Source organism: Sander lucioperca, chromosome 5, assembly GCF_008315115.2.
Source record: "Sander lucioperca isolate FBNREF2018 chromosome 5, SLUC_FBN_1.2, whole genome shotgun sequence".
Lineage (NCBI taxonomy): Eukaryota > Metazoa > Chordata > Actinopteri > Perciformes > Percidae > Sander > Sander lucioperca.
In genome coordinates this window covers 2,190,181-2,203,972 of record NC_050177.1, presented here as the reverse complement: position 1 = coordinate 2,203,972, position 13,792 = coordinate 2,190,181, and the positions used below count along the sequence as shown (strand labels likewise).

At 40.1% G+C, this 13,792-nt stretch overlaps 1 protein-coding gene across 9 annotated transcripts in view; it reads right to left on the bottom strand.

Moving 5' to 3' along the window:
• The window catches only part of rsrc1 (arginine/serine-rich coiled-coil 1), a 126,182-nt gene that overhangs the window by 95,392 nt on the left and 16,998 nt on the right, over positions 1-13,792 (bottom strand). For all 9 annotated transcript variants that reach the window (XM_031297001.2, XM_031296997.2, XM_031297006.2 and 6 more), the window contains exon 4: positions 8,405-8,644. In XM_031297001.2, coding sequence (XP_031152861.1) covers positions 8,405-8,644 — 240 coding nt within the window. The remainder of the gene's footprint in view (positions 1-8,404; positions 8,645-13,792) is intronic.

The window sequence follows — 13,792 nt, the reverse complement described above, 5'->3', positions numbered from 1 at the left end:
GTGCTGCCCCTTGCTAGCAGAGAAAAAATCCTCCACAGACAAAGACATCAAACCAGGCTTTAATAAAAGGTAGGCAGTGATTTCATTTCTTTAACCCTAAACTCATTATACCAACTCTAGTTTTACATGGACAGGGAAAGGACAGCTCTCTGATTCAATGAGAGGTCTCCACACTGCCCTCTGTGCCTCTGCTGCCCAGCCTCTGCCCATTTCACACTCATATGACATGAAATTGAGTCACATGGACCAACAGTCCTCCCGTGACCCAGCACAGACAAGGAGTTCAGCCTAATTGGACAGACCTCTCTGATTGAGGATGTGGAGTATGGCAGCCAGCCCACGTTCTTCCACTACCTTGGTGATCGGTTACTAGGATGGGTATCAAGAACCAGTACTAAACTGGTACCGGTTCCGGACTGGTCAGTACCGAATTATAAATAAGCTCCTGGACAAACAGTACTGCTATTGTTTTTTTATGCAACGCTGCCTGGGACCCGCTGGGTCTAATGATCTGAAAAACACAGCGCATATGTGTGTATAATGTAAGCGAATGAGCAGGAGAGAGTGAAAAAGAGAGCGTGTGTGACGGTGAGTATGAAGTTAGCAGATAGCTGTGAATGTGGCGGTGCAGTGCGGTCTGGTGCGGTTGGTGTGTGTGTGTGTGTGTGTGTGTGTGCGTGAGGTGGGTGACCTTTAAGGTGGACCAGCTTATTTTCATTTTAGTGATAAGCTGCTTAGCCAAACTTAGTGAGAGCGGTTCTGACAAGCAACTTTTTAAATTTTGCATTGCTTATAGTTATTATAGACCAGCCATTTGTAGCAATTGCTCCTCCCTCATTATATATACAGGAAACTCAGTAGAAACAACTTGACTTATTTCTGAAAAAAAGTTAAAAATAAAATAACTTGAATCTTTTTAGGTCTTTATTTTTTGCACCAAATAATAAAGAGTAGTATCGATGAGAGTATCGATGAGAGTATCGTTATCAGATTCTGCCTGTGTTATTCTGCTTGGCTGGACTTCCTGTACTCGAGTCAGTCGTTCATCATTCAGGGTTTAATTAGGATACAGTCAATGACCAAGGAAAGGTTGGTTGATGGTAAGACCGACTTTTTCTCTACTTATTATTTTACATAAAATTAAAGGGCTAATAAAAAAATTATATTCCAATGGTATAGCTCAAATTTTGTGTAGGTGTGAGCGTCCAAGTGGAGCTGGGCAATATATCGATATTATATCGATATTGTGATATGAGACTAGATATCGTCTTAGATTTTGGATATCGTAATATGGCATAAGTGTTGTCTTTTTCTGGTTTAAAAGGCTGCATTACAGTAAAGTTATGTCATTTTCTGAACTTACCAGACGGTTGTAACTGTTCTATTATTTGCCTTTACCCACTTAGTCATTATATCGATCAAGATGATTATTTATCAAAAATCTCATTGTGTAGTCAACACTACAATATCGTTGTGGTATCGATATTGAGGTATTTGGTAAAAAATGTCGTGATATTTGATTATCTCCATATCGCCCAGCCCTCGGTCCAAGTAACATAGATGTTGTCATTTGGTCATGTCTATAGACCGTATGCACTGTGTACAAAGCACATTTGTGAACATGCTGGCCTAAGCTGTGTCCTTGTCCGTTTGGGGATATAGCTGGTGCTTAAGAGCTATTAGAAGTCACCTATACAAACTGTCTTGGGCAGTCTCTAAAATTAGATAATGCACCTATAGTTATTATATTGTTCACCCTTTCCTGCCTTAAACTAAGGTTTGGAGCCAGGTCAGTGTGTGTGTGTGTGTGTGTGTGTGTGTGTGTGTGTGTGTGTGTGTGTGTGTGTGTGTGTGTGTGTGTGTGAGAGAGAGAGAATAAATGTCCAGTGAAGATTGAGTTTATGCAGCAAGGCTGTTTTCTATCCAATATATGCACATTATCTGTGTGGAAAAAAACAGCTAATGACTACATACAGCCATGGGCCAAGAAACACTACAGCTGCAATGCTCTGTGTGCACATGTGTGTTGTCTATTGGGACCTCTGTGTGTGTTTGTGTTTGTGTATGTGTGTGTACGCTTGTCCACCTTTTGCATGTAGGCATCACTTCTATTTCACCCACCCTCATCCACCTACCCAACCCCCACCCACAACACACACACACACACACCTACTCCTCTTGAGCTTCACCCATGTCTCCTCTTGCTCTTAGCCACTAGGCTACCCCCCTTGACGCACACACAAATAATACACACACTTACAGCTCATTGATTTAAGTCAATGTAAGTGTATCCTAACCTTCCGAGGACGGTGTTTGAAGTCTCTCTTACCTCCCCAGACCCGCTCCCAGAGCCAGACACAGCCTAGAGTCCTGCAAGAATGCAGACAAACACAGAACAACACACACACACACACACAACCACGGCAGCAGCAGCAGCGGTCCCATCCACACCACCCATACACACACTCCCAACAGGCTGAGAGGATGCCGCAGGCAGGGGCTACATAAGCGCAAACACACACACAAACACACTTACTTTCTCTGTGTATTACCAACACTAATGAGCTGATAGATGTTCAACAGAGGCAAAGAAGCAGACAATCATTTCCTCAGAGTAAGGCAAGGAGGCAGAGAAAATCAACAGCAGTGAGTGTGAATGTGTGTGTGCTTGTGTCGAGGGTCTTGTTTTATTTTCTCTCTGCCTCACAGCCTCTAGGCTTCCAGAGGTTAAGGCTGAGCGATGAAGCAAAGCTAGCCAAACTGAGGCCTGCGGGTCCTGCCGGGACCCCTGTGGTGATGCTGGGTTCTGTTTAGCTTGTCAGGGGAGAAAACAGTAATGTGAGGAATTACTATACAATCACATTCACAGAGAGAGATGGGGATGGGCGGGATGGTGTGGATGGCTCTATGGACAAAAGTGTCAAGGAAACATGTTTTATTTTAAAGACTTTAAAAAGGAAACTCCACCCTCATAAAATAAGCTAGTTTAAAGGTGTGAACAATGGACGCTGTTGAAGTGCTCCCCCATACTAGCAGAGAAAAACTCCTAAATGATTCTTTCACAGACAAAGACATCAAACCAGGCTTTAATAAAAGGTAGACAGTCATTTCATTTCTTTAACCCTAAACTCATTATACCAACTCTAGTTTTACATGGACAGGGAAAGGACAGCTCTCTGATTCAATGAGAGGTCTCCACACTGCCCTCTGTGCCTCTGCTGCCCAGCCTCTGCCCATTTCACACTCATATGACATGGAATTGAGTCACATGGACCAACAGTCCTCCCGTGACCCAGCACAGACAAGGAGTTCAGCCTAATTGGACAGACCTCTCTGATTGAGGATGTGGAGTACGGCAGCCAGCCCACGTTCTTCCACTACCTTGGTGATCGGTTACAGAGGAAAGCAAAGAGGTCGACACTGCCGTAGGAAAGGGTGAAGACTTCTCTTGAAAGCAGACAAATTCTTTTGACGAATGAGGTGCGTTTGAGGAGGGTGACGGACATGGAAAGGGAAAAGAGTGAGTATGCAACAAAATCAAAAACACTAGGCAACACCGACTTTGCTTCATCCATACCCTAACTACATTCCCTCAAGCCTGATCAAAGCCTGAACCTCTGCAGCTTGATTATGCCAAAACCTTTTAAGACAGTGACTTGAAATTAAAACTTACTGTGGAGGAGCCGTCATGTAACTGTACATTCTGCATTTCAGCTCATTAATTACAGGTGGGAATTGGGTCTGAACATCAGGTGAAGAATGCTGTTACATTCAAATTATACTTTTGTCAATTATCTGCCTTGTCAACACAACACACTGTTTGTTTATCCTGCTCTGATTTAGGGAAGGAAAAAAACATGAAATGAAACCGGACCTGACTCAGGCCACACAGAGTTAAGAGAAAGTATCGGCTCCACTTCCACGCAGATTGAGAATCAAAGCTATTTTGCATATCTTTGTAATTTGTCCCTAGTATATTTTAGTGAATCCCAAGGGGCACATGGAAGGATTGTTGAGTAGCTCATCTAATTAGAAAAAAAATTAAAATCATAATTTAATTTTATAGAAGCTACATTTTTGTGTTTCGGAGGAAAACAAACAAATAGGATTATAAATTGTGTGTGAGGCTGACCTTAAGTAGGCTAAATGTATTGTCACAATAACCAATTAACTGCAGCACTCCTCAGTTTCCCACCAACTTGGGTCAGTTGTAACTAGGGTTGCACGATATTAGGAAAATATCTAATTGCGATTATTTTGACTGATATTGAAAGAAATTAAAATGATTATAGTGTGATTTTTGGAGGATCTGTACCAAGCAAAGATTTTCTCTTTAGTCTGTAGGATAGGATTTGTAGGCCGGGATGTCTCTGCAGCACCACAATACTTTATTTTAGAATGGTTTGACACATATTTGCCTTTAACAAATATTGCGCCCCCCTGCGATTTGGATATTGCACTAGTCCATATTGCGATTTTGATACAATTGCGATTAATTGTGCAGCCCTAGTTGTAACACATTAAGACCAAATACTGCAATTAAGATTTCATGAAAACTAGTTAGCAAGCGAAATAGAGAGAAATAAAAATAGATCCCTAAAACTAATGAATAAATGGTTAAGGTTCCAAACGTAACCAACAAAAAATATTTTGTTTAATTGTGTTAAATGAAATCCAGTTTATGGATGCACATCAATTAAAATGAACATATTTGAAACATGACGGGTGGTGCTGATGAAGGCATACTTGTGCTCTGTGGGGATGTGTCAGACATAAAAAGGTTGGGAGCCACGTGAATATATTTAACTCTATTGTGAATGTACAATATACACAATCCACAAGTAAGCCGCCTTGCTGAGAATTCGATCAAGGAAAAAAAAAAAGAAAAACACAAACAAACAAAGTGTTATAGGGCTAAATTCTTAAAAAAACCCTTTTATGTTTACTCTGTAAATACGAAGCCAGATGATTACACAGAGCAAAGCTGACCTACTGACCCTGTACACTACTCTGGGTACACACACACACACACACACACACACACACCCCCCTACAATCACCCACTTACCCTTTGCCACCGGTGAAAGGCAACAAGATCTCTTAACAACAGCTAGTCTTTTTCAATAAATTTTGCATGAAAACATGCTGCTGGTGCACCACGTTGCCTGCTGTCACACTAGAGGAGTGTTAAATGTTTAATGACGACAACACTGCACACGAGCATGCACACACAGAGTCAGTGTCAGGGTGCTGCTCTGAGGGGCCCCTCTTTTATCCTGACAGACACTATAAAGCTCCTGAGCCTCTTCTCCACCCCGCCGTCAACATCGCACTGCTTTACTCCTCTCCTACCACCCAGCAAGGCAACCTGGATGTAAATGAGGTTGTAGTGTTACTGTGTGTGTGTGTGTGTGTGTGTGTGTGTGTGTGTGTGAGGATCAGGGGCTTACATAAAGACCCTACCCCCATCACCATTAAGAGTAGAAGAATGATAATGGAAAAGACAGAAAATAGAAAATGTGACTTGTCATAGACAGGATACAGTGCAGAAAGCCTCATTTTACATATTCCTGAAACATTTCCCTGCCTTTGCCTTTCTTCTGCTAAAGAAACTCAACTTCTGTGGGAGCACCTGGGGAATAACAGGAACATCCATGTCAGGCAGCTTTTGGACGCTCAAAGTAACATCGTATCAAGGTCCACAGATAGACCAATGTCATTTAAATGTTACTCATTCATTTTACTTTAAGTGTGATGATGTTGACAATTTAAAGTCAAAATAAAGTGGGAAAATTATCTTTCATCATGTCACAAAATATACACCAATTTAACGTTAACCACAAACTGCACGCAGCAGAGACGAGACGGTGGAACAGGAGCGGGTCTTACAGGTCTTATAATACATCCATGAACGCAGCTCCTTGAGCAGAAATGGATAAATAAAAGGGTCTTTTGAATGGCAAGTTGAGTTTCAAAGCCCTTCCAGATGGTTCTCTTCACAAGACTAAAGCTATTTGCATGTTCCGTCAATGTGAACTGAGATACCAATGGAGTAGACAAGTCTCAAATACGATCTTGAGCATTAAAAACTTGAAGAAATATCCCTTTTAAAGTACATTTAGAACAGATTAAAAAAAAAAAAATATATATATATATATATATATATATATATATATATATATATACATACATACATACATACATACACACACATACATACATACATACAGTATATGTCACCTGGTATGTTGGCAGGTCAGCACCATATGGTTTAGTCAGAATTATTCCAACGTCATACCTCCACAGGTTTCAGTAAATTGGAAGGCCAGATAGGAGGATAGACAGTTTGAAATATATTAACGCTGCAACAGGTGGAAATGCACACACACACACACACACACACACACACACACACACACACACACACACACACACACACACACAAACACACACACACACACACCAACAAACTTACTACGTATATGAGCACACACACACACGCATGCACACAGACTAGCTAAAGCGGGGTCAGAGATAAAGGAAGAGATTCCTATCGATGCTGAAGGATATTGAAGCCTTAATAAGAAAATAGATATAGTCTGCTGGCCTTACATTTCACTGTTAGCTTTATTTGTTTTCCTGATACAGATCTAAGAAAGGCAATATGTAATAGCTTCAACTAAATTAAAAGCAAATGTCTGTTGTTGTTCTGTTCACAGAGAAATCTTGAGCCCCATGGTCTTCATTGATGACCAATAAAGCCCCAATTAGGATAAAAAAGTAGTGCTAAATATATGGAAATTGTATTAAAAAGGATAAGGCTTTTTATTATCAACACTTGCTTCCGCTAACAAGTATACTGAACTTATGATTCATTATTTGAAAGATCATTTAAAAATTGTGTAATTCTAAATAAACAAGAAACCATAGCTTGAATAATATGTGAACTATTAACTCTTATTTCTAAACCCTGTGCATGTTTTCCTCATTTATATCTGTGCATAGTACTTGTTAAATACATTAAATGAGTTGTGTTAAAAAAAAATCTCTGCGCAATCACTGTCAAAGATGCATTTTCTCAATAATTAGCATTTACTTCACTTAATGAGATATAGCATACGCACAGTTTACAGAAAAGGTGCTGTGACAGTTTGACAGTGGTGCAAAAGCAAAGTTTAAACAAAATGTTGAGAATGTAATGCATTTTTGTGTTATGACCGTTGCTACAGTGATACGTTTCATCATCTGATTGCACTGTTGTATCAAGAATACATCCTAAATTGCAATTTGGCTACTACTGCATACTTCTGTTAGAAAATCCAATGGAGAGCCTATAAATAAATATTGCCTTTTAGACAAGTTTAGCTGCAAAGTATTCAAATTATTCCTTTGTTTTAAAAACTAAACAGCAGCTTAATCAATACCTGGATCGACCTTTGGGTGTGTATTATAACATACACTTTTCAAGCTATGCACTTAACTTAAGTTATCTGTTAACTGACAAGGGCAAAACATAGACTGCACCATGTGTTTTGATATCTGGGGAGCTGAAATCTCTTAAATTGACGTATTGCACAGCAGCTGGTCTGCACCGCTCATGGGATCCATAGTCTGACACACATCTGTGCCATTCACTATGACAGACAATAACTGGGTACCAGTCATATTACAGTGGCCTTAAATTACATTAGAGCACACCGCGCTGGGGAGGGATTGAGGGTGCTATTCTGGTAGAGGCAAAGAGAGGCCTCTAAGGTAGTTAGACCTGTAGTGGAGTATACCACTGTTTAAAGATCCACTACTCTAAACCTGTATTCTAGTGTGTATAACAGCCTTTAGAAGACATACAATTGCAAGTGAAGATGTCATTTGCCACCACTTCTCACCTCAATAAGGAGCTCTCATTTATTGTTTTCTTTATGACCAAAGACATCAAAGATGCATATGATGTTGTTATGTTTCTAGACTTATTGCAGCTGGGTGAAAAGTAGAGGTAAAGACATCAGACGTCATCTGGTGACCAAAACATTATCTAAAAACTGAATCTATGCAGCGCTCCTACCTACCATCTATTGTTATATCCCCATGACATCTTCTCTTACAAAAGGGAATTATATCCCATTACAAGGCCAGTGTAGCCTTGGCCTTGATTGCAAGGGGAAATGGAGGAAGAAAAGGAACGATGGATTGATGGATTGATGGATGGAAGGATCAAGTGATGGATGGACAGATGGAGAAGCTGAGACTAAGCTCCATATTTAAGTCTATATTATACTGACCAAAATGTTCTGTCCTCACGTGGAGCCTACAGTTTAGATTGAGCTGGGCCAACCCCACACTTGTTTGGTGTGTTTGTGTCTACCTGTACATGTATGCTTTCATGTCAAAGTCATTTGTCACTTACCCTTTTTTGGCTGCCTTGTCTTTACTCTTGTCCTTCTCTCTGACTTTGTCTCTGTCTCTTCCTCTGTCCCTCTCCTTCTCCCTCTCCCGGTCGCGGCCCTTGCGGCGGCTTCGGTTCCGCTCTCTGCTGTGGCTGCGGCTCCTCCGGCGACTGCGGCTGCTGCTCCTTTTGTGGCTTTGGGTCCCTCGTCGGCTGCGGCTGCCGCTCTTACTGCGAGACCGCCGGTGGCGAGAATGAGACCTGGAAGAGATAAAAGACAAGACATGGTTTGAAGCTTAACCATTGACAATAAAACAAACTAAAAATTCATTTTTCCTCAATGAATAAGAAGTGAGATGCTGGTAGTTTTTCCCCCACAAATGAGTCTTCAAATACTATTGCAGTGTTAAATGTCGCCAACCTGTCCTAAGTCTTTATTATTAAGTTATATCCACTTTTTTCCTTGTCTACTTCTACTTCAGTTAATTATTGCCTGTATTTCACAGAATGCCTTTTAATCACTCCCTGTAAATGTGGCCTACAATGTTTCACTTTGCTGTCAGTTATGCATGTGTATGGCAACAGTGATAAGAAACAGAAATAGGGGCGCCAGGATAGCTCAGTTGGTAGAGCGGGCGCCCATATGTAGAGGTTTACTCCTCGACGCAGCGGGCCCGGTTTCGACTCCGACCTGCGGCCCTTTGCTGCATGTCATTCCCTCTCTCTCTCCCCTTTCATTTCTTCAGCTGTCCTGTCAATAAAGGCTTAAAAATGCCCAAAAATAATCTTAACAAAACAGAAATAGGAGTAGTGAAGCAATAAAGTGTGATCCTCATCCCACTGAGGAAAACACAACTTGATGCATTGCAGTACAGATGATTAAGTTGATTGCTTGTTTACAAAATATATGGGTCTTCAATGTTGGATTTCTCCCTGTAAGATTGTAAGACTGTATTGTAAAATAGTCACAATACGCAAGAAACAGCTAATGCTAGTGCGTCCAACTCAAGTAAAAATAAATGTTTAGTAAAACAAGCAACTATTCCTTTCTTTATGTAAGCATAAACCTTTTTATTACTGCTTAAATCTCCTGAAAAGAAATGTTTGTTGCTTTCAACATATTTGGATATTTGTTCATCAGACAATGTTACAAGACTTCAAACAGGTTATATCTACTGCAAATGACACCCAACCCAATGTGAGACCAACTTTCTGGAGGTGGTGACTTTACTTTAACACATAGAAACATGTTAACGTTCACATCGGTTAACAGAACTTCAAATAAAACTCACTAGAATAACATTTTGGACAAATTCATCCTTCAGTGGATGGACAATCACATACACACACACACACACACACACACACACACACACAGTAGAAATGGAGCCAATTAGAGGTGGGCTCAGAGGAAGGCCTGTCCTCGGTATTGATCCTGACACTGGCCCTCTGGTCTCAAAAAGATTAACAGCAGGAGATTTACTTTGTTAGTTATGACACACAAATATTAACACACACACACACACATCACACACAATAATTTAAACATCAACAAAAAGAGAATTGAAAGTGTAACTCATGCCTCAATATGGTGCTATACACACACAGGGACACAAAATTACCACATCACCGCTTATTTATGTGTCAATCCCTAAATTAACGCAGACAAAGTCCTACATATTCTGCTTGCTTGCTTGCTTGCGCGCGCGTGTGTGTGTGTGTGTGTGTGTGTGTGTGTGTGTGTGTGTGTGTGTGTGTGTGTGTGTGTGTGTGTGTGTGTGTGTGTGTGTGTGTGTGTGTGTGTGTGTGTGTGTGTGTGTGTGTGTGTGTGTGTGTGTGTGTGTGTGTGTGTGTGTGTGTGTGTGTGTGTGTGTGTGTGTGTGTGTGTGTGTGTGAAGGACCATGATTTGAAACCCCAGTAGAAATCGGCAGCTGAGATGCCGTTATTTTCCATCATCTATCATTTTATTGATTTGTCTATAAAAACAGTCAAACCTGCTGTCCACGAGCTTTATTGCTTCCCCCCCCTTTATTAGTTTGCAGTTTGGGACATCCAGAGCTGTCTCTCTCCCGACAGAAAACTAATCATTTTCTTCAGACGCCTGTCACCATCCTAACAGACAACACTCTGACAACTGTTGCAATCAATTAGGCCGGGCCGATCCTGATCACTGGAGAGTAGCTGCACTAGTTCAAGGTCTCGTAAAAAGATACTCTTTCAAAAAAAAAAAAAAGTCCAAAAAAAATTAAAAATTATATATATATATATATATATATATATATATTTATTTATTTATTTATTTATTTATTTATTTTTTCTTCAAAACCGCAGAAGTGCAATCTGCCATAAATACACCTATTTTATAAGCAAAGATCAAACAATGACCGATATCATTAAAACATCACCATATATTTAATACATACTATGATTACAGTAAACAAGAAACTTTTAGAAAGTTTAGTTTCACGTTTACAATCAATGCTATAACTTGCGATGATTTTCATTACTGATTAATCTGCAGATTTTCACAATTAATCATTCAACAAAAGTGCAGAAAATAGAGGAAAAATGTGAAGCCTGTCGTCTTCAAATGTCTTTTTTTGTCCAAACCCAAAATATATTCAACTGTCACATTTTTACATTTAAGAAAGTCAAACACTGAGCTGCAACTAATTATTTTTTGTTATCTTTAAAATGTCAGAAAATAGTGAATAGTTAAATAGTGAATAGTTAAACGATTATCAAAATATTTGCCGATTCATTTTCTGTCAAACTACTAATCGATTAATCACCTAATCGTTGCAGCGCTAGTCAAAACCTGTACATTTTGCTTTAAAAAAATTACTTCATTGATTAATTAATTATCAAAATAGCTGCAGAGTCAGACTAATTGATTAACCAACTAATCACTTCAGCTCTAGTAACAATAATACTGCAGTATTTGAGCAGGTGCAGCACTACTATTTTTTTCCTGCATGTATTACTTTGCCCACATTAAAGCAAGTCTCATTGCATTCTGCAGAACAGATACTAAAGCAGACACCCAGGAGTTATGATCACAAATAATTATTATGAAACATCTGATTCAGAGGCAGAGGTGAAAGCAGTCATCAGTCACAGGACATTTGATTTAGCATGTCTAATACAGTGTTTGCTGGAGCTACGATTAGGCTTTTCAGAGAATCACAGCTAACTGAAAAAAGCAAAAGAAAAACATTGGCATTTTTTGGGGTTGGAGTCTCCAGGCGAGATAATCCATCATTGGCCCAAACAGACCTTGGAATGAGCAAATCTATGTGTTGACAATGCCTGCGTATGTTTGTAATCAACAGTACATGAGGGGAAATACAACAGAGTTGCAGAGTTCCAAACCAAAGTCTTATATTTACAGCCAAGCAAATTGTGGCCAAAAGCAGCAGATGCAGATCGATTCTCTCTCTCTCTCTCTCTCTCTCTCTCTCTCTCTCTCTCTCTCTCTCTCTCTCTCTCTCTCTCTCTCTCTCTCTCTCTCTCTCTCTCTCTCTCTCTCTCTCTCTCTCTCTCTCTCTCTCTCTCTCTCTCTCTCTCTCTCTCTCAAAAAAACAGCCCACTTCTGAGGTGTGCAGCAAATTAAATTTACTGTAGTTAATAGAGTGAGCCTATGCTGCTAAATGTCAATTTCCTGACCAAGTCCTTCCCCTTGGAGAATGATTAGCTAATTTGGGCTGGGGATAAATGGGCTAACGCAGGACACACACAGATAAACAGCCACAGTTGGACCCCATGCCAAGCCCTTCCCCTGCTTTACATTTTATTGGCCTTATTATCTCCAGGGAAAATGGGTCCCCCTATGGCCTAAACATATTTTCATTTCTAATAAAAGGCCCTTGCTGGTTGCCCACACGTAGAAACTGCCTCACACACACATGTTCGTCCCCCCTCGCAGCCTCCTCCCTCCATTCCCTCGTTTCACAGTCCAATCCATTAAATCGGAGCTCTGCAATTGGCTGGGACAGTTTTCCTGGTGAATTATCAATAGAGTAATTATGCTGCATGTTGGGAGCCGGGCTGAAGCTTATCGCCACTGACCCCCCGGTGCGCGCCAGGATATGATCCCTCACCACAACCCATTGGGGTAATTATGTGGTCGGGTGTGAAGCTGGATGGTGTGTTACCCTTATCAGTCTGTATTCTATTTCTGTTTTTATTGAAAATTGGACATTAATGGCAGCTACGCGATACCACTAGTGTCAGATAGAGGTGAACGTCTCCAATGTTATCTGACCCCATTTAAATCATTATTCATACTACGCAGTGTAGGGACGAAGAATACATGAACACACACACAAACAAACAATAAGAGCAATTATCCTCACTGTTCCTTTAACCTTATCCTCCCCATATTCATATTGTTTCTTCGTTCCCCCAACCACCATCCTCTGTTGGCTGGACAAAACAAATGTCCATATTGTATTTGTCCCGTTGCAGGGAACAACACACAGTGATGATGTTCTCAGTGACGCCCTGGGCAGCGTCCCTGTCCATTAGGCCAGTGTGGCGCAGCAGTGATTAATGGCAATGTAACTTTAATCCTATCGCATTTCAGTGGACGCTGGCGACAGTGACCCCTTCTCTGACCAGGCTCTTTCTCACCAGCAATACACTAAAAGCTAGAGAAGAGTGAGTCATCATGGGACGTAGACATACAGGTGTGTTATGTTTAAAATGACCATCTCAGTTTCCTGGATAGATATCGTACCAATGATAAGGAATATAAATGATTGATCAAAAATTCACAATTCACAAATTCTTAGATCTTACCATCATTTTAACTACAGTATGTTAATCTACATGTGTCAATATAGATAGCCTCCAGGCTAGGTGTATTTGTCTTTTGTCATCAATCTTTCTGAAAAGCTGAAATGTGACTCCGTAGTCATCTGTGCATATTCTATTTTAAGCTAAATGGATATCTACTACTGTACTATGTAAAACATAGGTGCACAATCATTCATTATCTAATCTTTGTAAAATGAGGGTGTAGTTGGTGTACAGTAGTATACCTACATTAAGCCTAAAATATGGACAGAAAATTGCAGTATCATGTTTCAGCTTTTCACAACGGAGAGAGAAATTGTCTATGGAAAAGTACAAAAACTGGACCACAAAAGCCAGTGGAACAGAGGCTAGACCAGATGCGTCACAAAATTACAAGATGCCTTTAAACAATATTAACTGTGTAATGTTGGATAGACTAGACAGAGATGGTGCCATATACTGTACAATTTGTTAACATGAATAAACTGCTATGAATCCAAAATTCATAGCAGTTTTCTGATTAACTTCTTCTAGATACAATGCTTATGTAACTAATAATACAATTTGTTTACAAATATTTGGTATCTACAATTTATTTTATACTACACAGC